The 24,604-nt window shown below is 32.1% G+C and overlaps 3 protein-coding genes across 7 annotated transcripts in view; 1 reads left to right on the top strand and 2 right to left on the bottom strand.

The window, feature by feature from the left end:
* LOC119833204 (tyrosine-protein kinase Btk29A) overlaps positions 1–12,220 on the bottom strand; it is a 24,633-nt gene extending 12,413 nt beyond the window's left edge. The window contains exons 1-5 of one of the 5 annotated variants that reach the window (XM_038357117.1): positions 12,030–12,220; positions 11,359–11,515; positions 6,286–6,417; positions 5,685–5,778; positions 3,564–3,743 (exon numbers count right to left, since the gene is read on the bottom strand). In XM_038357117.1, the coding sequence (XP_038213045.1) occupies positions 3,564–3,743; positions 5,685–5,778; positions 6,286–6,417; positions 11,359–11,508 (556 nt within the window). In that variant the 5' untranslated portion in view covers positions 11,509–11,515; positions 12,030–12,220. Of the gene's footprint in view, positions 1–1,019; positions 1,183–2,815; positions 2,934–3,563; positions 3,744–5,684; positions 5,790–6,285; positions 6,418–10,994; positions 11,012–11,358; positions 11,516–12,029 lie in introns of those variants that run through there. The other 4 variants (XM_038357122.1, XM_038357123.1, XM_038357121.1 and 1 more) reach the window with 4 other exon arrangements.
* Positions 12,221–13,238: 1,018 nt separating this feature from the next.
* LOC119833232 (mediator of RNA polymerase II transcription subunit 7) lies at positions 13,239–15,985 on the top strand. The gene is made up of 4 exons (XM_038357158.1): positions 13,239–13,409; positions 13,508–13,708; positions 13,818–14,086; positions 15,474–15,985. Exons 2-4 carry the CDS (start codon positions 13,520–13,522, stop codon positions 15,676–15,678), a joined length of 663 nt encoding a protein of 220 aa, XP_038213086.1. The 5' UTR covers positions 13,239–13,409; positions 13,508–13,519; the 3' UTR covers positions 15,679–15,985.
* On the bottom strand, positions 15,981–20,123 carry LOC119833231 (apoptosis inhibitor 5). The gene is made up of 8 exons (XM_038357157.1): positions 19,878–20,123; positions 19,630–19,791; positions 19,032–19,376; positions 18,656–18,853; positions 18,288–18,482; positions 17,672–17,950; positions 17,033–17,200; positions 15,981–16,904 (listed from the first exon to the last, which is right to left on the bottom strand). Exons 1-8 carry the CDS (start codon positions 19,950–19,952, stop codon positions 16,623–16,625), a joined length of 1,704 nt encoding a protein of 567 aa, XP_038213085.1. The 5' UTR covers positions 19,953–20,123; the 3' UTR covers positions 15,981–16,622.
* Positions 20,124–24,604: the final 4,481 nt, after the last annotated feature.

Consider the following 24,604-nt stretch of genomic DNA (forward strand, 5'->3'; position numbering starts at 1 on the left):
TCTTTATTTCAAAAAAAAAAAAACAATCAATTAAAATTCTTAATAACAAACAAATTGACATTTTTCGAGTTTACGTTTCTACAATAAAATAAACTCATAATTAATCCTTAAAACTACTCGATCATAAGCAGTTATTTAAACTGAACTTTCGATTTCGAAGAAATACAGTTGTAATTTACGCAATACACTCGTTAAAAAGTGAAATATTAATCAGTATGTTTTGTAAGCACAGATTTATCGTTGCGTATAATATGACCCAGTAAGATGCATGAATCATCGAAGCAACAGAGAAAGTACTAGGTAACGAACGATTACCGATAACTTTTACCGTGCGTGGGTTTATATTAATTAATTATAATACAGCCATGGTGACATTTCTTGCATATCCTACATAGCTCGCTCTAATAATTTCTAATACCAGGGTTGTGTTATACTTAGCAATATTTGTGTTAGTATGAAATACTTATAGAACATTTAATGAAGTCTTCTTTCAATAAATCCTAACTAATAAATATATTACGAACAAGAGACTAATGTAATCACCGATAATGTACTATTTTATAATAATTACCATAAGAACATAATAATTAATAAATCATGTTATTTAACAACTATTAAACTCGTGCAATATTTTTTTGGTCATTAAATACAAGACCTGTTATGGTTTTTCGTAATTGCGAATATAATAAAAACCACAATTAACAAATTTATTGACACTCAAAACTGGTTTTTAGAGATAGCACAAAAATATTGTACAATTAAATAATTAAACACCCACTAGAACGATCACGAAAACATAAAGTTGTTTGCACACTATATGTCGAATATAAAGCACATAAAAAAGCATGACATTTTTAGCACAAGCACTGGAATATCCAAATTGTGGTTGGCATTATAAAAACTCATTACATTAAGTACACCTGACCAAGACAAGAAAGTGAGTGCAGCGAAACGAGTGAACGCAAACGCAACCGGTGGCTGGAGGCCGTAAAAAAAAAGGTCATCCGAATATACCGTACCCTCTAACGCCGGGAGGAATGAAGACAACGAGAGACATGGTATCTTGGACTTTTTCTTGGTAACCATCGGTTCGTTTTCGGATTTAATTTGTAACATGGGAGCAGCGAGACGACCGGACGTCCGCGCGCGACATTCACGACTGACGTTTAGGTTTAACGTAACGTGTCAATGTACCGTATCGAAGCTAAAGCGAGATACACAATAAAGCCTTGCCCGCCGAAACGTGAAGGCAATTACTTTAATATTTACTTTTTATTTGGATACTGCTCTTGTGGCATATATTTTTGAACTGTGACCTTTTTCATCTGTTTAAACGCTCTTTTATTTTCTGTTATTTGAAAATATCTATATGTCTAGATACAATAAAAACCTAAACGTTTTGAATATGGCATAGCTTTGAAAATATTACTATTTCAATATAATACCAGTAAAACCAAGCAATTCAAGGGACTGTTTTCCAGCAATTCGACATTTTCCGTAAATGCCTTACCAGATAAAACCTTATATAATAGCTGGTAGAATCTTTATGTAGTAGATAATATCCTTATATGACAAACTTAAAATTATATTTTATTATTCATAATTTTCAAAATCATTTTGCTAAATATTTACAGTGAGTATTTTTATCACCGGAGCAACAGAAGGCACAGTGTGTGGTCGCATGCGGCCTACATTCACTATTCGATGCACAGGCACATGCGACATTTCGTCCCTTTCATGCATGTTTCAAACCCTATATGATGAAAAGTGATGTAATATCGAACGTCGACGAAAATCTTGATTATACAAATTACGCCAACCTTCCACAAGAGCTCATTTGAATTTTGTTATTGCAATTAATAATCTACTATGTGAATAAATACGGGTATGTAACATATGTGCAATTAATTCGCTTAATAATATATTTGTGTAAAAAGATAAGATTACTAAGATGTGACTCAAAATAACTGTTCACCAACTTCATTTTCAGAAAGTGAACAATATAAAAAATGAGGACACGTGTCAGTCATGGAGACTACTTGAAATGACTGACATGTGTATAGGGTCAGATTGTGATTTTGACACACATTTGCTTAAGTTATGAAGTCTAGAATTTCTATTACTAGACTTCATAAGTTAAGAAAACGAATATTCTTAATCATGCACAAATAACTAATTAAACAGAATGGAAACGGGGTTGACAAATAACAATAGAATTCTAAAGTAGGAGGGCTTCTTTATACCCAAATAAAACCGTTTGTAGATGAGACGTGACACTACAACTATTCACCTAAGAAAACTACTTTTAGATTGATAAACACAATAGGAATATTTGCATAAGCTAAAGACTATAAATTATTTCCTTAAAACCGATTCATACGTCATTGAAGTTTAGATTAATAAAAGGAAACCAAAAATTGAAATGTTTGGTTTCCTTTTGTTTCATTCTAACTACTTCACTAACTTTGCTTATTTAAACAATTCTTGTTTCTAGAGTGCGTTCATCCGTAATTTTAAATATTTAAATATATTTATATTTATGATAAAACACAAAATAACATAGGCCACCAACCAGCCGTTTTCCGGAATGGGCTTGAGATACATAGATTATCAGACTAATATCTCATATATATATATATATTTTAATTCTATAATAACAGACAAATTAAAACTTATTACTTGATCAAATCTCTGCAAGAAACTAGAAACGACAAATCCCCCCAAATTGTAACGGCAACATACATCGTAACCAACCCAATCGTCGAAATCATGAAAAATTGTATCGTACAAAGATTCATTAGCGGTAAAATCTTACCTTGAACTATTAAACATCATCATCACGACTCACGACTCAGTGGGAAAAGCTGAACACTTCAGTTCAATGATAAACAAAAACGGCGAGTCACAATGGGAGTACGCACTAAGCGTGTTCTTTGTGGGTGTGTGCTTTCTAAGTTGCAGCGAATGGGTCACTATAGTAACTACGTTTTAAAGCTAGACATTATGAATAAGTGAAAGTACAGAAAAAGAAGTCCCGTTTTCCACTGCGGAATCATTTCAAAAGACCGGACATTGCATCAGATATAAATAAGTTTTAATGCTCAAAGGACAGGAGAAAAAAGCTCTATGCTACTAAGATATTGTATTCGTTTTTTAAAAGCATTTTCTTTATTGCTATCTTGATGGTCTGTTCTTACTCCGCTCATTAGTTATGCGTTAAAACATCTTTACAATTTGACTTGGAACAACATGGCATAAATGTTAAAGATTTTGAGTAAATTATATGATCAAAACCTGAAATAAAAATTCTTTGTATATCCATGCATAAATAATTGTATTAGCTTACGATTCTACTGATAATGCTTAATAAACATGACGTGATATTTGAAAAAATAACATATCGTAATTAAAAATGACATAATAAATCTTGTATGCTAAATAAGAAAAATTAATTCTTGGCTATAAATAACCATGGAGATAAAATCGCATTACAGAACCCGAGAATACTAACCCCAAGTATCGACCAGACCGCCGTATTGTTGTAGAAACTTGTGAATACTTACATAAAGTCAGGTTAGGTTTCTGCTCGTGCAGTATGAGCTGCAGGTCGGGCTCCGGCAGCGGCCACACGGCCGTGAGCGCGCAGCCCGGCGCCGAGCGCCGCTCCGCGTCGCAGCACGCCCAGCGGCGCGCCGACCACACCGCGGGGTGGTAGCGGGCGCGGCGCGAGTTTGATATACACACTATACGGAAATAACAATTATAATATAGTTTAAAGCATTATTTGTGTTAAAACTATGTTATGACGATTCTAAAGGGCTTTTTCTATAAGAAGACTAATTGAATAAATAAATATTTGAGTTTGTAAATAAGAAAATAAACCGCCTCGGAGCTTTCAAATAAGAAAAAGGTAAATGAGGTAACAATTTACAAACACAAAAAACAGTCGATAACCTCTTCGTAATTTTGTGATCGGTTGAAAAATTATAAATCCCACATTCAAAATAGAATCGAATAATTGTCTCGCTTGTTCTTATATAGCTCGTACGTATACGTAAGGAAATTATTGAATCCTGGTGGATCCTAATCAAGATAATAAGACCCATGAAATTATAGTATGGTCATCGACCCTTGATAAGTGTACAAAAAATAATTAAAATATGTCCGTTTAAACTGGGTCAAATCGGGTTTAAAGGACTCAGTTACATTCATAAAAGCATAGAAAGATACAAGTGAAGCTAATAAATTCGTGTTAAAATATAAGCCTTGAAACGAAATCGGGCACCTCCTCCTTGGAGGTCGTTTAACTACGAGTACTTGTTAATGGAACACTATGGAACACTATACAACACATACACCAAATAAAAACAAAAGCAATAGAACAGTACTTTGACTTTGTAATATAACTGCATTAGAATTGATTTATGGCATTCTCTTTACATACTTTAGATAGCAAAAATATAAACATATATTCATAACAATTAGTTACACAACATTTTTGATTTACTGGGTATATAATTTTCCTTGGAAAGTATTTTTAATTGCTTTTAAGAACTCTTAATATCTCCTAAATCATTTGTGAAGAAGTGTTCAATTCCCATTATTATATATATTAGTTATCTAATATGAGACACGAGAGGCTAAACCTTTGGTGACTTCTCACAATAATCGGGCATAATATTGGTATTTAGGATATACCATTCTTTTTCCAAATTTTCTAAATATTTAAATGTATATATATGTACAACAAATCTGTGGTGAGCGAAAAAATTTAAGAATAAATACTTTTGTTGTACATAGGGTGAGGCCACTCCAAAAACTAAAATGGGACCAAAGGAATACTATACTATCAAACACAGTAAGAATCACATCAATCAGTTGAAAATCTAGAAGTCTTCCACTAAGTTTTACTAGCCCCCTTCATTCTCAAAAACACTTGGTTCTGGCGATATATTTAATATCTAATAATGTAGACTCAATTTATTTAAAAATTCTGCATTTCCGTAGGAGTCTACTGCATCATAAATTATGTACAACAATACAAATAAAAAACAGCTAAATTTACGTGCAAGATAAGAGATGTTTAATTACGTACTTATAACCTCTTTACTTTCAGTATCGCGTTTCAAACTAACTAACTACGGTTTTAATAAAGCTCATTATGTACACATTTTATATACAAATCCAATTTTAACACCGCTGTAAGTCTACTTTTTAAAATTAAATTGGCAATTTATTTTCAACGCTTTCAATTAGCGTACAAAATTATATTTCAATGTCTAACTTCCAAGAATACCGAAACTCTTGATAAATATACATTGTTATTTCGCACCCACGTTTTGATATTATGTTCAATATTATAATTATCTTTTTAACTACAAAAATTATTTGGTCATTGTGTTGTAATTTCCTGATACCTTTTTTATCTCTTATAGGTAACTTTTTATCGACAACTGTAGGAATAACTTATGAGTCAGCTCTGTTTAACATTCCTTGTTGTGGTTTTGGACCCCGATTAATGTTTTAGAGAAACAGTGCGCACTGTCCTTCTCAATATGTTTTCTGTAAGATCTATACGTACAATTCAACAGTACAAGTAAATAAGATGATAATTATTTTAAAAAGTACTTCAGTATGTTTCGTTTTTTTTTTAAATTGTTGAGAATAGATTATAATATACCCACCAGTTCTGATGTCGTGTATCCAATTCAATCTCTCAGAATGCTCCCGCGCCGCTAGGTACAACGTGTAGTCTGTGTTCTGTTCTGTGTAGCCCACCTGTGTACAATCTGCCATATGTTATGTCATCATATACAAACATGACCCTATTAAGAGTAGATTAATATGTATAGCTTACGAACAAAAATTATTGGCATTTCCGACTCGCGGAGTCAGTGCGGCCTTATTTAATTACATGGACTCGTATTTATAAATCGAGCTTTGCGGTAGGTTGTTCTACTTTCAAAATGAACCTACTTTTGAAAAAAAAAATCGCAAATTATTAAGCTTTTGAAACTCGTCTGAAAATGGCCGACTGAAAATGATTTTTGTTTTTTGTAACGCTCTAGGTATCCATTGTAAATATACTATTTAGTTATCTGTGACTGTACTAAAAAGGCTGTACTTATTGTTATTTGTGGATATATTTAAGTTTTATGAATTACTGATTTTTTATATTGGCTTAAGGTAAGTTCGCATGCACCAAAAATACCATAAATTCGATTTGATGTTGCATGAAGAATTTCTGGAAAATCGAATAAACACTATGTATGTTGCATCAGTTACCTGGAAGGGATATCTGTAGGCTGGACTCTTCTCGTTGTCACCTTCCGGCAATTGTTTGCTCAACTCGCCCAGCTGTGCTTGCTCTACAGTGTGTATGGTCTCTGTTGATATTCGCCCACGTTCCTTACGTTTCTGTGTAAATATATAAGTACCTTAATATTGACATATATACAATGTAATGTACTATAATGCTGCATTACACATACAATGCATATTATTTCAGGAAGGATTAGTGTTATTTTATATGCATCTTCGCTTAAATTGTCTCGAAAAGTATCATAAACTATCGATACTCAATATATTAACGAGTAATATCTGTAATGACCGTTATTTTCACAGAGATTAACACAATTCAAGACAATCAATTCATACAAATGATCATGGATCGGCTCCCATGTCGGGTGTAACTGACAGATCGCATTTCCTGAATCACGGCAGGTAACTAGATTATTTCCGATCGGGATGAGCGATTTGATGAGATAAGTGAATTTCACACAATTTGACCCGTAAAATTGTAAAAATCAACCTATCTTGCATTAAGACATTATATCTTAACATCAAAGCAAGTAGGAACAATATAATATTTAATATTTAAATGAAATAGCTACATAATTTCGTTCAAAACATGCAAAGGAAAAATTAATTCAGGAATACCCATATGGTAATTTTGAGGAAGGAAAATTGTGAAACGAATACACACTTTCCAAAAGGACAACGCTATTAAAGAAGTGTTGGCAAAACACAGTAGAGCCGAATAGAGGGTGCCTTTTACAAACACTTAATGTGTGACGGAGGGCACTCCATTAAAACTGTTCACACAGGGACCGCGTGAGGACTGCCTGAGCATACATTATCGCATGGGGACCTCTCTCCCTTGTTACGAATTTAGCCGAAGAGCACTGCATCGACGAATGCATTTTTAAAACACCAAGTCAGAATGCATTCTTTCTATTACAGTTTTGAAATGAAATATATAAAATACTTAATTTTAATCATAGAAATTAAAAAAAAGAATTATAATACTACTTAATACCAAATAAAGAAGAACTATCTAATATGTTTAATGTTACCGCTATACGTTCAAAAAGGTGTTTCATAATTCCTTCTAATGGAACAAAAGCTTATTTAACAAATAAAAACACCAACCTGCACAATTCTATCACTGCCTACAAGTTATATCAAAGGCCAAATCGGCATATTATTATGTTTACCGGTGGGCATTGTAGCATCTATAAAACAAAGATCAATGGGATGTTTAATAAAACTAAAAATAAAGAAACAATCCACACGCATCTTTATCACTTTTAAAAACGATTATCTTGACGCAATTTTGCTCGTTAGGTGGCGAAGAATAAACTTTTACCGATTGATTTTTAATTATTCCTTTTTTTGATCGAATTGTATAGAGAAGAAATATAAGAATCACTGAATGTAAAAACACAAGTTAAGGAAATCAAAATATATTATGAATTATTGGTATTATGTGAGTAAAATCTTTACCGGAAAGAAAGGGCGATGAACGGGAGAAGTTCGGTCAACGAAGCTGAACTGCCGGCGAACCTGCTTCGTATAGCAGACACGCCCAATGCACGCATGCGTCGTCCGACCCTATCCAAACCTTCCCTAATCCCTAACATTTCTCACTCCCTACGCTGCATTTGATTTTCTACTAACTAACCGAGGGCTATTTTCAATGAATAACTCTTATGTTGCTGATTGTAATATCGATTAGGATTACAATTTATATTTCTTATTCAAAAGTATCTGTAAATATTAATTATTAATTGTAAATGTTTTTGTGAGCCTAGACTTGTATTTATATCATTAATTTAGTCCATGTCTATACAGCTAATTCTTTTTTCCCATTATATTACTATACATATTTTCATAATATAGTTTTTTAAAAGAATTATTTCATCTTAAAAGATTGTCATATGGGATCATCCTATTAGGGTATCTGACTTCAATAGGATAGAGCAGACTGTTACAATCACAGATTTATTGTGTTAATATACTTAATTAATTGTAATTGCTATAAATTGTAAATTTTAAAAATTTCAAAAACTTTATGTATGTATGTATGATATAAATAAATAAGTAAATAAGTAATATATCATAAATGGAAGCTGTAATTATCTTTATCATCCTATTTATTTTATCTATGGGAGACGACGACGAATTAACGTGTATATATGGATGTTTTCTACTCACGCAAAAACAGCTGTTCGGATATGTAAGAAATTTGGTACGAATATAGATATGTGTCTGCATATGCTAGGTGGATATATAAATGATTTATCTAATATCCACGTAAATAAAATAGTAAAGTTCGCCCGGGATGTCGAATAGTATATGATTCGTGGACTTGAATGTTAAGAGTTTTAATAAAATATATAGTCGTATATGTTTTTTGTAGAAATTATATCTTATACCTTTAAACGAGCAATTCTTTAATTGGAATCTCGGAATCGGCTCCAACGATTTTCATGAAATTTAGTATATAGGGGGTTTCGGGGGCGATAAATCGAACTAGCTAGGAATTTTTTTTAGAAAATGTCATATTCGTGTTTTATTCGTGTTGTTTTGTTGTTAATAATAATAATAATACTATTTTGCTTCGTAGATAGCTGGACAACTGAAATAACACATAGGCACTTTTTATACCGATATTCCTACGGGATACGGACTTACGCGGTTTCAACCGCGGGTCACAGCTAGTCTACATTTATATTAGAAAGGAGAGGAATTTATATTTTCGTTTGTTTGTTTGTAATGGATAAATTCAAAAACAACTGAATCGATTTTTAAAATTCTTCAACCATTTGAAAGTGCTTAGTGACTTAGGCTATATATGTAAAACAGGCGAAGCCGGGGCGAACTGCTAGTAGTTTATATAATGACTTGCCTTCAATTTTTGCAAATAGGTACGTATCGTTTTTAATTAGTAGTCGTTACTGGAACCTATATATATGAACAGTACCAGTAATTGCGTACATACAGATTAAAGAATATCTTTTTCTTATTCAGAGTGCCTAAAAAGGATGAGACAAGCTTCTCCGACAAATAAACTAAATATAGCTATACGAAATAAACTGATTAATAAATAATGGGCTTACAATCTAAGCGGCTAATATGACTTGGTAAAAAAATAACTAAAAATAAGACAATTGAGAATCTGATTTTTATTTGCGTGAGAAATTAGAATGAAAAAATAGAAATACACTTTGTCTAAAAAAAGATGCATGCAGCATCTCCACATAATAACTATATTGTTGAAACTGATGCGTAAACATTGACACAATACAAGGCCTTTTATGTCTCGATAGTTTGTTGTATGTTTTCTTTTATTTAATTTTTAAATTATATATAATTTTATATTTTTAAATTATATATTTTTAAATTATATATAATTATATTAATCACTTTTCAGGTATTGAAAACGCTATTCTTTATTCCCACGCTATATTTAGCCTAGTCGATAAAATTACAGTTAATTATTAAATAGGACTACATAACATTTACAATATTATAGAACCGTTACTTTTTACTTTGTTTTTTTAATATAGTGTAAATTAATATTAAACAAAACATTATTATTGTGTTAACATTATAAGTATGTAATCCAAGCCAATTGGGTTTTTAAGCTAATTTAACGGATTTTTTTATATCATAGCTGGCAAATGAGCTGGTGGTTCATCTGATGGTAAGCGCAATGACCGCCCATGAACATTTGCAAAGGCGAAATTCATTCATCAGGTCATTTACAGAGAGAGGCCTTACGTCCCTGCAAAAGACAAGACTGGGAAGGGTAATGACAAGGATACGGGCCTCCGGCTCCCCCACTCACCGAACAAAACACAGTAGCTACAAATTCACGCCGATTTTCTATGCGAGTGAGGTACCAACCCCTTGTGCGAGCTGGCCCAATTCGTGCCGAAGCGTGCTCGACATGTACAACTTTATTTCAATGTACAAGGCGTAATTACAAAGATATTTTAATTTAGGTTTAATGGAGTCAAACTCAAACAGCTATAAAATTCGAAATATATGTATCTTATATTATTATGTGTGTTATGATTAAATGTGATATGTAATTATGTTCTAAAAATAGTACATATGTTGACAAGATTTTTCATCATAACTATATTCTTGACTTTTACTAAGTACTGACAACCGCAATGTTGTCTATTCGGCTTTTACTATGAGATCAAAGTCCTCGTACTACTATATGCTTATATTATTTTGTACTGAATATATGGGCTGTCCATTAAGGAGGCTAAAGAATTTTAAGTCAGTTTAAACATATTCGCATTGTAATTTTAACCACTTCTGAGATAAACCTGGCAGACTAAATGACATTTTTACATGTATCTCAATTCTCAACATAAGTAAAAAGTTTTAAAAAATTAGATTCTAGATTCTAGCTTAAAAAATTATGATACTTCCATTAAACACACTTCCCCGTAAGAGCCCCATACAAAGTTACAACCTTTTTAAAAGATTAATATAAAGCCTACATATATAACCTGAATATATATAAAATCATATTTAAGATTTCATTTTGTTGGTTCAGTAGTTTTGACATGAAAGCAAGACATAAAAACATTTTCTTTATTTGTAAGGACTAAAAAAATTCTAATGAAATAAAATAAATGATGAAAGCATACCTTATCAAGTCAATTATTATTTTCAATTAAAGACTAACTTACCTCTATTACATCCAAGTAATATCCTAGGTTGCAATAAAAGATAAAAAATTTTGAATATTACATTGAATTAGAGATAATTTCAGTTATTATAGTTGTTCCTACTTGGAGAATTAAACTTAAGAAAAATCATAAAAAGTTATTTAAAAATTTTTGTCGGTAAAATTTTTACATCAAGTTATATTATTTTATTAAGTTGTTTATATAAATAATACCACTACCATTATTTATATTTGACTGATAATTAAAAACAAAAAACATCTAACACTACTATAGGACAAATAATCATGTTCTCAGTAATTATTATTATTCTTTTATTAATTATTTTTTTATATATTAAATATACTTAAAAAAATACTTTACTTACTTGGCCATCAGAATCATAGTAGATTAGAGCTTTGCGAGTGAGGACAAACCAGCGTTCCTTGTAATTGATTGGAGTAAAAATTTTCTTATTCTGGGATCTTTTCACCATAAATGTTTCTCGTATGACTTCATCCTCTTCTGTGGCAGCCATTTTCAAACTAAATAAAGATATTATAACGTAAATTATAAATTTTAATAGTCTACACAATGTTTTAAAATAAAAGGAGCAAAAGCACTGAAAAGCGGAAAATGACTCTATAGTCACACTTCTATAAGTGTGGTTTCAAAAACTAGTGATAAGAATATATGTAATTAGAATTATTATAATTTGTAGCATACGTGTTTTTAGTATGGTATTTACTTTATATATGCAATAAATCTTAAAAATACCTTAGAGAAAACTGTGGAAAACTAAGTAACATAAATTTTATTGAGCGGAATACAAAATTCAACAATCAATTATTATATTGCAGTGAAATCGCAGAATTTAATGTACTTATATAGATTGGAACAGGGCGTTTCATTATCGTGTTCCAACATGCAATTATCAGAAATATTATTATATTTCTTTGAAAATACAAGACACGAATGTGTGAAATTTATGGTATCGAGACTGCTTGATTTAATAAAATGAAACCGGTAAGTTAACATTCAATTGAGATTATTACTTACTCAAAATTTTAAAAAATAAACATAGCACTTGTCAATAATAATTTTGGAACAACACCCTCAACAAATTATAGCGCAATAAGCGAAAGTCTTTCTCCTAATCAGTTATTCTAGATGGGCACGGCTTCATAAAACTTTTTAGTTAATTCTTCAAAATAAATCAAAACACAACAGAACCACTCACAAAATTCACAAAACCTGACAAAAGCAATTTCGTAAGGTTGGTACTTGTATGGTACAGACTGCACAATAATTGAAATGTTTTATTTAATCTATCATGATTAAATGTGATAAGAGCAATCTGTATTTATATTTTGAGGATTGAGATTTTTCTGTGTTAAAACGATAAATTAAAGCACAATAAGAAGCTGTTTCTTTAGTGTCAAAGCATGTCTCAAATAATGTAAATACAAATATCAACAATAATTTTGCAATTAAATTACAGCAATGTTTTGATAGATAGGTACGTATCTAGAGATTATTATAATATTTATATGAAGGAACAGTAATAATTAACCTTTGAACTCGCAGTCTCTCAACTCAACTCAATAAAATAAAAATTAGGCACTGAGTATCCTATCGTATCCTTCTAATATTATAAATGCGAAAGTTTGTACGGATGTGTGTGTGTGTGTGTTTGTTACTCTTTCACGCAAAAACTATTGAACCGATTGCATTGAGATTTGGTACGTAGACAGCTGGACAACTGGAATAACATATAGGCAACTTTATCCCGATATTCCTACGGGATACAGACTTACGCGGGTGAAACCGCTGGGCGCAGCTAGTAAAACACAAGTGTGTAAACCTGTATTATTAAGTGCTTAATTTATTCCGCTTAAATATCATAGTGATACTATGATGTACAATAAAAAAGTGATAGGTTAATTACATACTAGAACTTTACCTTGCATAAATGGTTTACACTACTTATACTGTAAAAATTACAAAAGAAAAGCAAACCGTCATTACATGTCAAAAAGGGATCTACGTTTTCATAATTACTAAATTATTTATTTCAAGGCGTTGTACGACTGTATGTTTGTACTTTGTACTGCGGCCATTGTTTCCGTTTTAATACTCATTTTCTCGGCGCTAAGAATTATTATTTATGTGCTATTTATATTGCTTTACGTACTCTGTGTTCTTGACGATAGTACTTTAAATTAATCTATGGTCTTAAATCTTAATTAATGTCTGATGACAGCTTGACAACGACGTTTACCTACTTTACATGAAATTACTGAGTTCTAACAAAAATAACTATTTACTTTTGAGTTAGGAGTAATCTTTGAAACTGTACCGTATATTTAAAAATTAAAATATTAACCTTATAATTGCATAATTATATATCCTATTCCATTGTACTGTTTGCATAAAACGGTAAGTAAGCCTTTTAAGAAATAAATGCATGGTGAGAGTCAGTAGGTAATCCGTTTTACATACAAAACAACGTACTTTAATTTCGAATGAAATTACAGGAAACTTCAATAATGTCTTCGGAAACTGCACAAGTCAGTTCGTTACCACTGCCACCGATGCAGTATATTAACTTTTACACAGATGACAATGTTCGAAGAAACAGGGCCCCACTACCTCCGCGACCTATTCATGATTCCTATTCAATGTTTGGAAATACTTTTAACGCTGATGACACAATAATAAGATCTCTAGAAAGTCAGGTAAATGTTTTGTCTGTCGTATTTACTGATAATTAAATTTTTCTATTCTAGAACATAATATGCAAAATATTACTGAACATAAATATATTCGTTCCTTTTTTATTTGCAGGGGTTTCGAAGACTTTATCCTTTACACTTTGAGAGAAGAAGGGAGCTAAAGAAATTGAATCATTCTCTATTGGTTAATTTTCTTGATCTCTTAGACCTTCTAGTACATTGTCCAGATTCACCTAAAAGGGCAGAAAAAGTAGAAGACTTAAGCCTTTTGTTTATACACATACATCATTTGTTAAATGAATTTAGACCTCACCAAGCAAGAGAAACTTTGAGAGTAATGATGGAGTTGCAAAAACGACAAAGAGTTGAAACTGCAATGAGGTATTAACTGACTATATTTGTATTAGTTTATTTTCTTTCCTTGTGTGGCTTCACTTCCATATTACATATTTGAATCCTCATATTCACTCATATAATACTTTTTTTATTCATAAAACGTTAAAACCAACCTGTCTTTTCCCAAAGTATATCTGTTTCAAAATTCTACTTAGAAATAAACAATATATAATTGATGACAATACATATCACAAATAGAAATTTAAATAATTTTAAAAACAGTATTTGAGAGTGATTCATGATGATGATAATCCCTTCTTAGTCCATTTCAGCTTCTGTGATCCATTTCCTGTTATATCAAAGCTGTAGGAGCTCTTCTGTGCCCCATAGCCACTTTTATTGGTAAAATTACTGTGGTTTATACTATAGGCAAGACTACATGTGACCATAGATTACAATTGTATGCTCCACATATAACTGTAGTCTTGCCTGTAGTTAAAGGAAGCAGTTGGATGCACAGGAAATTTATTAATGCTTCCTTCATACACTTTTCTACTAAACATAGATTTAAAATCTGTCACTAAGTCTTATATTTACTGCCTAAGGTTTCTTTATTCATAGATTGAATAGGTACATACATATATGCAGGTACCAACCTAAATAAAAAGCATTTGGGATTCTTGCTCAAGGCATCAGCAAGTGGACTAATAAAAAGATGAATAAAATAGATGTTACAAAGTATTGGAACAAACAAAAAATTGAGATAAAGTTTTATATTTACGAGGCAAATTACTAATGCCCTTGTCTGAATTGGTTCAGTATCAGCTTCAATTGAAGGAATTTTAAAAACTGCCTAGCAATTTTTTTGGCTAAACCTGAAGACTACTTCGGTAATTAATCAAAATATGTGTAACTTAAGCAGATTAATGTATTTGCCTTTTTTATTTTTATGCCTACAAATGTTTCTCCTATAATCCTGTATAAATTACCGTTCTTATACTCAGGATTTTGCGTACGTAGATTACTCCTGGATGTAGCAGGTGAATTTTCGATAATTTGTAAATTAGCCATCTCCAGTATTTAGTTTTCTCCCGGTCCCATTAAAAATTTCCATTCGGTATACTCACATGTAAACCCTCATAGGAGGCCTGTGTCCCAGCAGTGGGAACATATATGGGCTGATGATGATGATGATACTCACATGTATTTTTCGCGCAGACCAATCCATGCAAAAAACCAAGCAAAAAAATCCATGTTTTCTCTTTACATAAAGAACATGAAACATTTATAGGTGTATGTAAAAAATTATATGCAGAGTCGCGTCGCCATACTGCCCCTATACTACTACTACTACTACTTTTACAGACATTTCCTTTACTATGAGCAATAAATGTTTTGTTTAACTTATCAACAAATTTCCTTTTCATTTCAGATTCCAGAAACATTTAGATAAAGTCCAGGATATTTTACAAAATGCTCTTCAAAGTTTACCTGATCAGAACGAAATGGAGTCCAATTTCAAAGTGCCCACAGAAATATTAGAACAAATAGAAAGTAATCAAAATGACAGTGCTAACCCAGACCCCTGTTATGAACTTGATTATATAATGTGTAATGTTGTTGATAATATGCGATGAGATAATCTAGTATACTTGTAATTTAAAGAATAATAAATGAAAACTTTTGAACTCACTGAAACAGACAGTAAAAATTTCTATTGTGTACATTTTGCAATAAGATTGATAGAACATTACACTAAATCCTAAAAATAATGCATTTGATAGCATATGCAGTATGTGTTATGGAATACAATTTTTTTAATTTAAGAATGTTTATCTTTATGGGGACACATACATATTTATGTTGTGATTAAAGAATTTGAATTTGTTTATAAGTCTACATGATCTAATACCGGCATTAATAAATGAAATAAAGATTTGTAATTGATAAATTTTATTTATTGAATGTAAGACTTAATTAATCCATACAAGGAGTTCCTTTAAAAAGAGAAACTCAAGATATCTGGACCAAAATGTGTAGAAAATCAGCTTCCTGGACTGGTATAGACCCCTAAATAACTCATATTATATTTTCCATACTTACACACCTATGACAGAACCTTGAGAATTCCTCAGCAATTTTTGACATTAAAATACAATTAAAATCTATTACTTACAAAGTTTTGTAGGTATCACTGCAGCTACCAGTTGATGTATCTGCTGAACAATCTATAATAATAATAATATATATATATAAATTATTTTTCTATTACTTACCATAATGCCATTTGAATGTTGCACAAATGCACCATCGTTTCCTTTGTGAATACTGGAAATTAATTCAATGCAGTTCTGCATACAAGGAACCTATGTACAAATAAAACGAAAAGAAACCATTGTAACTATCGCTGCAATCTCTGCTTTCCATTTATTTGAGTAATTATGGATGTTTTTACTCAGATGTTTGTAACTTATGGTTGCTAATGTTATTTTGAACCAAATAAATGTCTGCAAGTAAGTCAAAAAGTTGTCACAGTCAGTCAACCCTAATTAAATACTTTGTAGTTTTATGAGTCAGTCAGTCAGTAATTACTGCGGCGTCTGTATGGGGCACCATTATTACGAAAATCCCGTCTGCCATAGTTTCCCCTGCCCCTTCCGGAGCTTCCACCCATAAATCGGCCACTGTTATTCAATCTTGAACTGTATTTCCCAGATGGTGGTGTGTACATTTTCAAGTTTCTGTCACCACTTCTTGAGCGTTTTTCGGGTGATTCTTTTTTCTCGCCATTGTCAAATGTGATGGGACGGTGTCTTTTCTGGGCGCCAGAGTCTTTGTCTTCTTCATGGGGTACAATTCTATCCTGCAAAAATTGTAAGAATTACAGCTAAGCAAACAATACTATATATAAGATAGAATATAAATTATTTAGTATTGTCATGCTAATAAAGGTTACACAAAGTTTTGGTTTTTAAAAGTTGATGAAAATACCTCTTTTTCCTCTTTTTTTGTAGTTTGGAATGACAGCTGTATTTTGCTTTTAAAGCTTGGCGGTGTTCGGAAAATGTCCCGTATCAAAGTATTAATATTTGAAGTAGTCTTCAATGCAGCCACTCTCAATTTGTTTTCATCTGAATTGGCGTCTTCCCCCTTTTTGCCCTAAAATTAAAAATATTTTAGTAAAGAAATTATCCACGTCAATATCTATTCAGGGATCTAGACATTATTTAATCTTTTTATGTATATTTATATTAAAAAAGCAGCGGTGGCTCAGTGGTGAGAACCTCGGACTTCAAAAATCGATAAGTCGGGGTTCGAGACCGGGCGAGCGTGCAGGAAATAAATTGATTTTTCAATTTATCTGCGCATGTGGATAACATCACCACTGCTTAACGGTGAAGGAAAACATCGTGAGGAAACCGGCATGTCCAAGAATTAAAAAGTTCGACGACATGTGACATCTGCCAACCCGCACTTGGCCAGCGTGGTGGATTATGGCCTGTACCCTCATAGGAGGCCTGTGTCCCAGCAGTGGGAACATATATGGGCTGATGATGATGATGATGATGATGTATATTTATAAACAAAAGAATATTAGAACACATGTTAAGCAGCTATCAGCATAATCACCTGTTGTGTTACTTCCTTTAATTTCTTAATGTACCCTTGTGTTAAACGAGCCGTATACTGGAGGCGCAAACGTAAAGTTTTTAACCTTGCTGCATCTGCACTTAAGGCTTCAGGAGATTTGCGACAAAGCGAGTGTAGAGCGAAGAGTGCACATTCCACATGTGAAAATTGAAGGGATGGTGCTGTTGATGATTTATTTTCGTCAGATTTTTCTTCGGTTTCTGCATTCTTCTCTGTACTTTCCTCCTCATTTACTAATGGAGCTTCAGGTAGATAATTCTATGAAAACAATAACTTATTAATAATTTAATGTTTCTTAATAAAACCATTAATTTCAGCTGTTAAGCTTACGTATTCTATTTATGAATTTATTTAGTTACATTAACCCATACTAATTAACCCATTAGGTAATCATCTCTCTGAAAATGTGACTACTAGAAGGAAACAATATTATTTTAGTTAGAGTACCACAAAATAGCAAAAATAATTTCTTTTCACACACAAATTTACACTAAAAAGTACTACAATACAACTATTACCTTAGATAGATCTATTCTATTATAATATTAATAAATAGACTTTTATGAATGAACTGACTGAATCTAGTATTACATACCATTAAAACATCATACACCATGTTGATCTTCTTATCTACATTTTCAATGTCACCACAATGTTCAGTGATTTCAGCAAATGTTTTCAACAGTTCAAGTTTTTGATCTGTCCCTCCTCCAGTAGTTGCAATTTCATCCCATTTTGACAGAACATGATCACAGAAGATATTGACAAATTGTGTGGAATCAACTTGGGGCTGATAAAAATAAAACAAATATTTCTGATGAATGATTATAACAATTTTAACTGAAGTCATAACAAATTTATCAGCTTTTGAGTCATGAATAAAGATAGCATAAACAAGTCTCATAAAAGATAATATGTATAGAGTCTGTCATTTTTCCCATATTACACACAATATATACTTACAGTAAATAATGGTAATGCATGTTGAGAACATTGAATAAGTCTGTCTACATATTCAGGGTCTTCAGGATGCCAGTCATCAGGGCTAAAAGCTAATGCAGCAATAATTTGTGTCAATTCCTTTTTACCAGCAGGAGTTTTACCAAGCTTTGACCATGTTAGTAAGTCCATTATATGTTCAAATTCTTCCGCAACAACATCCTGTTAATAGGAAAAAGCTAACATTATTACTGTAAAATTAAAGAATACACCATCAAAACTCAATTAGGATCTCATGTTACCAGTTGACATTCTAATACTAATTTATCTTTGGTTTTAAATCAAATTGAAATAAATCGATTATAAGTTTTTTAGATGAGACAAAAACAAATCAACTTACTTCTAAGATTTTCTTGCCCTCAGCTATGATCAAATCCTCTGCTTCTTTATTAATAACTTCTCGTCCAAGTTGCTTTACTTTGGTAGCAAGAAACTTAATGCATCTTTCTCTAACAATTTCATTCGGCACTTCACTATCGGTACTCTGATGTATTTGGGAAAATAAACCAGCTAAGGCTCCCCTTGGATCAATTTTCACAATAGCTAGCAAGGAGTTGGTAACAACATTAATTTCGGTGGAATCATCAGACTGCAACAACTGTGCTAATATGTCCGCTATTCTCTGTGCATGCTCTTTATTACTTTTGCACATTGTAGGTAATTCCTTGATTGCTTGCTTACGAATCTGCACATGAAAGTTAATGTTAGTAATTCCTTAGTGTGTAGAAAAAGCCATTATTACTGAATACTATCCTGTTATCAATTCTTGTAAACTTAAAAAATTAAGCATGTTTTAACAATAAATGAAAAATTTTGCAATTATCAAGCATCTTACTCATCGACAATATTACGAATTACATTATCCTTATAATCAAATCACTCTCAACAAATTGTTTGTCTTTTTAAAGTTATCTAAATAAAATAAACTAAGTACTTACTGCTACATCATCATCTTCACACAAATCAAACTGTGCTTCGATAGCTTGGTCTGCTAAGTTCGGGAAACTACTGAAGAATTTCGCAATAAATTGAGACGCCAGCCGTTTCTCTTTATCGGATCCCTTTACTGCTGCCAATATTTCCAAATATTCTTTTTCGTGCTAAAAATTTAATGCATATTATGATTATATGTCTAACACAGAAATTGGTGATATCATTATGTTTAAGTGGTAATTTTTTAGGTTACCTTGGCGATATCATCTTTGGCATCGGCGAGAACACCATAATTTTGATAAAGTTTTTCAATATTATCCGCAGACATTTTAAAAATTAATGTTGATTGAAAAAGGAGTCAAATAAAATCTTATTATTTACTCAATTACTACGTTATTAACATTCACCCAATAAAACGGAACAGCACAAGCTACAAACAGTAAATTGAATGTTTAAACTTGAAAGGCACACCATTTAATTAACAATTACAGACCATAGACTATAGGCTGACTCACAGATTAAGAACTAGTTTATAGTTACGGCGGACCACAGATAATGTCACTATAAGATACATATTACGCTACCATAAATATACTAGTATATCTATGAACGCTACCCAATACCCATCAACAATACAGATAAAAATGACGATAACGTATGGTACCGATGTACCTAATTTCGTTGTTTTAATCTTATTTATTCGTATTATTTATGTAGTTGCCGTTTGAAAAAATCTACTATTTAATTCAAGATGAGTTTTATTATTTCTATAAACATTTAGTTTATTGAAATCATCTATTCTTATTTATGTACCTAACGTCGATTATTATGGAAATATAAAACAAAATTTTAATACGAGAGGCCAGTTACTTAATTTTCTTATTACAGTAAAAAATACGAAACAAAACAAAATGATGAAGTGTCCGCTATGAAATATCAACGAAGAGTGGCGCCACTGTAGTAAGAGTGTAAATTTTAAAGAGCGGTATAATTTGAAAAGACAGCTAAATGAGAAAACTTACACTTTGCAAGGGTGCGCTTAAGGCAAGTTAGTTTATAAAAATTATGGAGTGTAGTAAACACTTTACTATATATTTTTAATAAGGAGACGTCCATAAATTACGCGAGACATTTTTCTGGATTTTTTGATTACTTTAGGCGTCAGATCTTAAGGAGCTCAAATAAAATAACTGTCGTTTCATTGATTTGCATGCAATTTGTTCAAAGGTGTTCATCTTATGTGTGAACAGAAAAAAGGTCATGAAATAAAATTCACTACCTACTTGGAATTATTGTTAAAAACTATTATTAACATTATTTGTTAAACGAAAATAATATGAATCGCTCAAAGCCCTCGTTCAATGGGCGTCATTTAAACTTTCAGCTCTACAGGGTTCTACCCACAATGCGCTCTGCGGCTGGCGCTGAGCCGTGGGGATGCATAAACACATTCTCAGGATGGAATAAAGTTAGATACCTAATATTATCATTTATATAAAACAGATTATTATATGATTTTAATTACATTATCCCTATCCATACTAATATTATAAATGCGTAAGTACTCTAACTGTCTGACTGTTACTTTATCACGCCTAAACCCATAAAGCAATTTGCATGAAATTTGATATGGAGATATTTCAATACCCAAGAAAATACATACTTAATACCCAAGTTTAAATGAGAGTTCGTTATTGTAAAACTGATTTTGATGAAATTTGGTATGAAGATGGAGCTGAACTTAGGAAAGGACCTACCACGCCTTTTAGATTAGATTCAGTTTTAGGTCCAGACCTTAGGAAGGACTATAGGCTACTCCTTACCATGTCGCGCGACATAACCGAATTCCACGCGGGCGAAGCTGAGGGCGGAAACCTAGTTTTATGTAAACGGGTAAGATAAAGAGTATGTACCTACTCTTACGTATGACGATACTAGCTGCGCCCCGCGGTTTCACTCGCGTAAGTCCGTATCCCGTCAAAATATCGGGCTAAAAAGTTGCCTATATGTTATTCTAGCTATCTACGTATCAAATTTCATTGCAATCGGTTCAGTAGTTTTTGCGTGAAAGAGCAATAAACACACACACATACATCTTACAAACTTTCGCATTTATAATATTAGTAGGAAGGATAGGATTAGCAGGAAGGATAGTAGGATTCTTTGCAAAGATAAGGTAAAATATTTGCGAATGTTTGTTCTATACGGGAGCGCTAACATTAATTATGTTGGTACCTACTGACGAAAATCAATAGATTCAAATTTGTATAATATCGAAGTATATAGGTTCGTACATGGCAATGTTATAATTATTGGCTATATCAAACAGAACGCGTATTTAGCGCGCGTCAAAGCTAACGTAACGCCGCGTAATGACGCTGAATTGTGTTGTATCTGATACGCGGTAATATACCGTTAAACTGAGCGACAACGCTCTGACGTCTTACATAGTAAAAAGTGCGTAAAATAAGCCTAAAAACCGAAAAACGCGTTCTATCTGATAGTCCTAATGGCTTTGTCCAACAGAATGGATACTCTGCGCGCGTCAGAGCGCTTAATGACGCAGCACTATGACGCTGAATTATATTTAACTTTGTGGTTTTCGTTTGCCTTAGTTATAGAATTATATATAGGCATTTTAACGAAATGAAAATAAACATATATTAACTTCTTTAAATGACATAAAATATTATGATATGTAGTATAGGTCGTATTTAAACGTGAAAGGCATGCCTAGAATTTATTTACCTATCAGTATCTAGCAGCAGATTTGTGCTAACTGGCAAATATATTATATTCCTGCCTCATATATAGGATGTAATTTTGGTATTAGCATTTCATTCCCACATATTATTTCAACATCTTTAGATAACGTAAAATGAGTGCAGAATTCGATTGGATCTATTTCTCGTTTATATTCTGATTCATGTTACTTCTTAGGTAGGGTAGGGATTGTAAGGTGTTAAGTACAAAGGGCTAACAAATGTTAATTCTTCCTCATATTATGTTAGATGTAATTTCGGTATTAGCTTTTGATTTCCTTTATTTTTTTTTGCACATGGCTAAATAAGAACCTTTTATACGTAGGTATCTAAAACTTGGTACTCATACGCTCTATATAATTAATTAAAGTCCCTATGATAGATAGCATATATGTCTTCTGTGGTAGGTAGGTACCTACGTATGCAATGTACCTAGCCTTACTTATTAATCTGTGGCCTAGTTACCGAGAGAGCTTGGAAAATTAGGTACTAACTCCCAATGGAGATATAATCCATATCTAATCATATAATAAAACATTAAACAGGCAATTTCTGCACATTAAGTATTTAATTAAAAAGAGCACATAATAACTATGCATTATGTATGTTTTAGACCCCAAAACATTGGATGGTAATTTATTTCTTTGTTTTTTATTCATCGGATTTTTTATTTATCTGTTTGTATGTAGGAAAATAACGTAGAATTCACTCGGCAGATTTTGATAAAATAATAAATCCTACTAATATCCTATACTTCCTATTAATATAATATATATAATTAATTTAATATATATTATATATCCTTCCTAATATCCTACTATCCTACTCCTACTAATCGAGATATATGCATCTCAAGTCGTAAAAAGGTCATACTTATCTTATATACTAACTAGCTGCGCCCCGCGGTTTCACCCGCGTTAGTCCGTATCCCGTAGGAATATCGGGATAAAAAGTTGCCTTTATGTTATTCCAGTTGTCCAGCTGTCTACGTAACAAATTTCATTGCAATCGGTTTAGTCGGCTCATCCAGTCAAAATTTCCGAGGAAAACCATAAAAATACAGTCGAATCAATAACCTCCTCCTTTTTGAGGTCGGTTGAAAATCATACAAAAACAAGACAGTCAAGAAGCCGCGAGCTACACCTATTCTGAGTGTGATATAAGAAAAATAATAGAATTAAATATTAACATGAGGTAATTCTGTAGCATATGTAGGTACCTAAATTCTAAATTCTAGCCATGCCGGTCAATTTGAAAACCGTGTTTTTTTTTTTAAATTACTTATGCAATATCATACACCTATGTGGATCCGCAGACACGTCCTAAATCGATCGATCGAATTTTCTACTACCTCTCTAATATAACCTCAGCTAGGTCTTCTTCCTTGTCGTATCTATTGATAGAGCTGTCGTGGTCATCATGAAGTATCGGGGACAGATGTAATCCGTTTCACAATGTTCCTGCATCTCTTCCTCTTCGACAGAAGCGAATGAATGCAGCCAGAATGATAATTCGGCTGCATTCGTTCAGCGCAACGCAAAGATACAGGTACAAGGTACCCATGTAAGTGTACACTAACACATGGATAGATTATATAAATATGCCTAAACAAAAAATAAATAGTACATAGTTTGTGTAGCAATAGCAGTTTAATACCGAGTGTAGGGATGTTGGAAAAATGTGTAAGTATATATCGTAAATGTTTTTTTTACGGTGTACTGCAAAAACGAATTTTCTCCTTTCAATTTACTACCTTTCCCCTTAAAAGCGGGCAACACATTTGTTGAGGACCTACCAATTCATAGTGTGAGCTAAATGTGGTATTAATTTTGTTTTCCTGTATGAGATAGTAAGTAGATTCTTACCTAAATATTTCGCCTTGCTTATGCGTTATTATGTTAAGTATAGTATGAAGTTATAGTTATGTATGTATCTATAAGATTTATGCTATAAATATTAAGATTTATCTTATATCGAAATAAAAAAAGCCTAACTATATTAAATTATAGGTACTTTGGTAATAGGTTATTCCTATCCGGGCTTCTAGCCGTAAAAGAGAGTATAAAAAAGTGACTGAACAGATATATAATAAAATTCAGTGGGTGTAATATTTAGGTACTACCTAAAAAAACGGTAGGTAGGTGTATTGGTAGCATCCCTTATTAATTACATGCTCCAAATGCTTTCAAATTGCATTGCTAATTATATAATACATTTT

Source organism: Zerene cesonia, chromosome 17 (assembly GCF_012273895.1).
Source record: "Zerene cesonia ecotype Mississippi chromosome 17, Zerene_cesonia_1.1, whole genome shotgun sequence".
In the NCBI taxonomy this organism is placed as follows: domain Eukaryota; kingdom Metazoa; phylum Arthropoda; class Insecta; order Lepidoptera; family Pieridae; genus Zerene; species Zerene cesonia.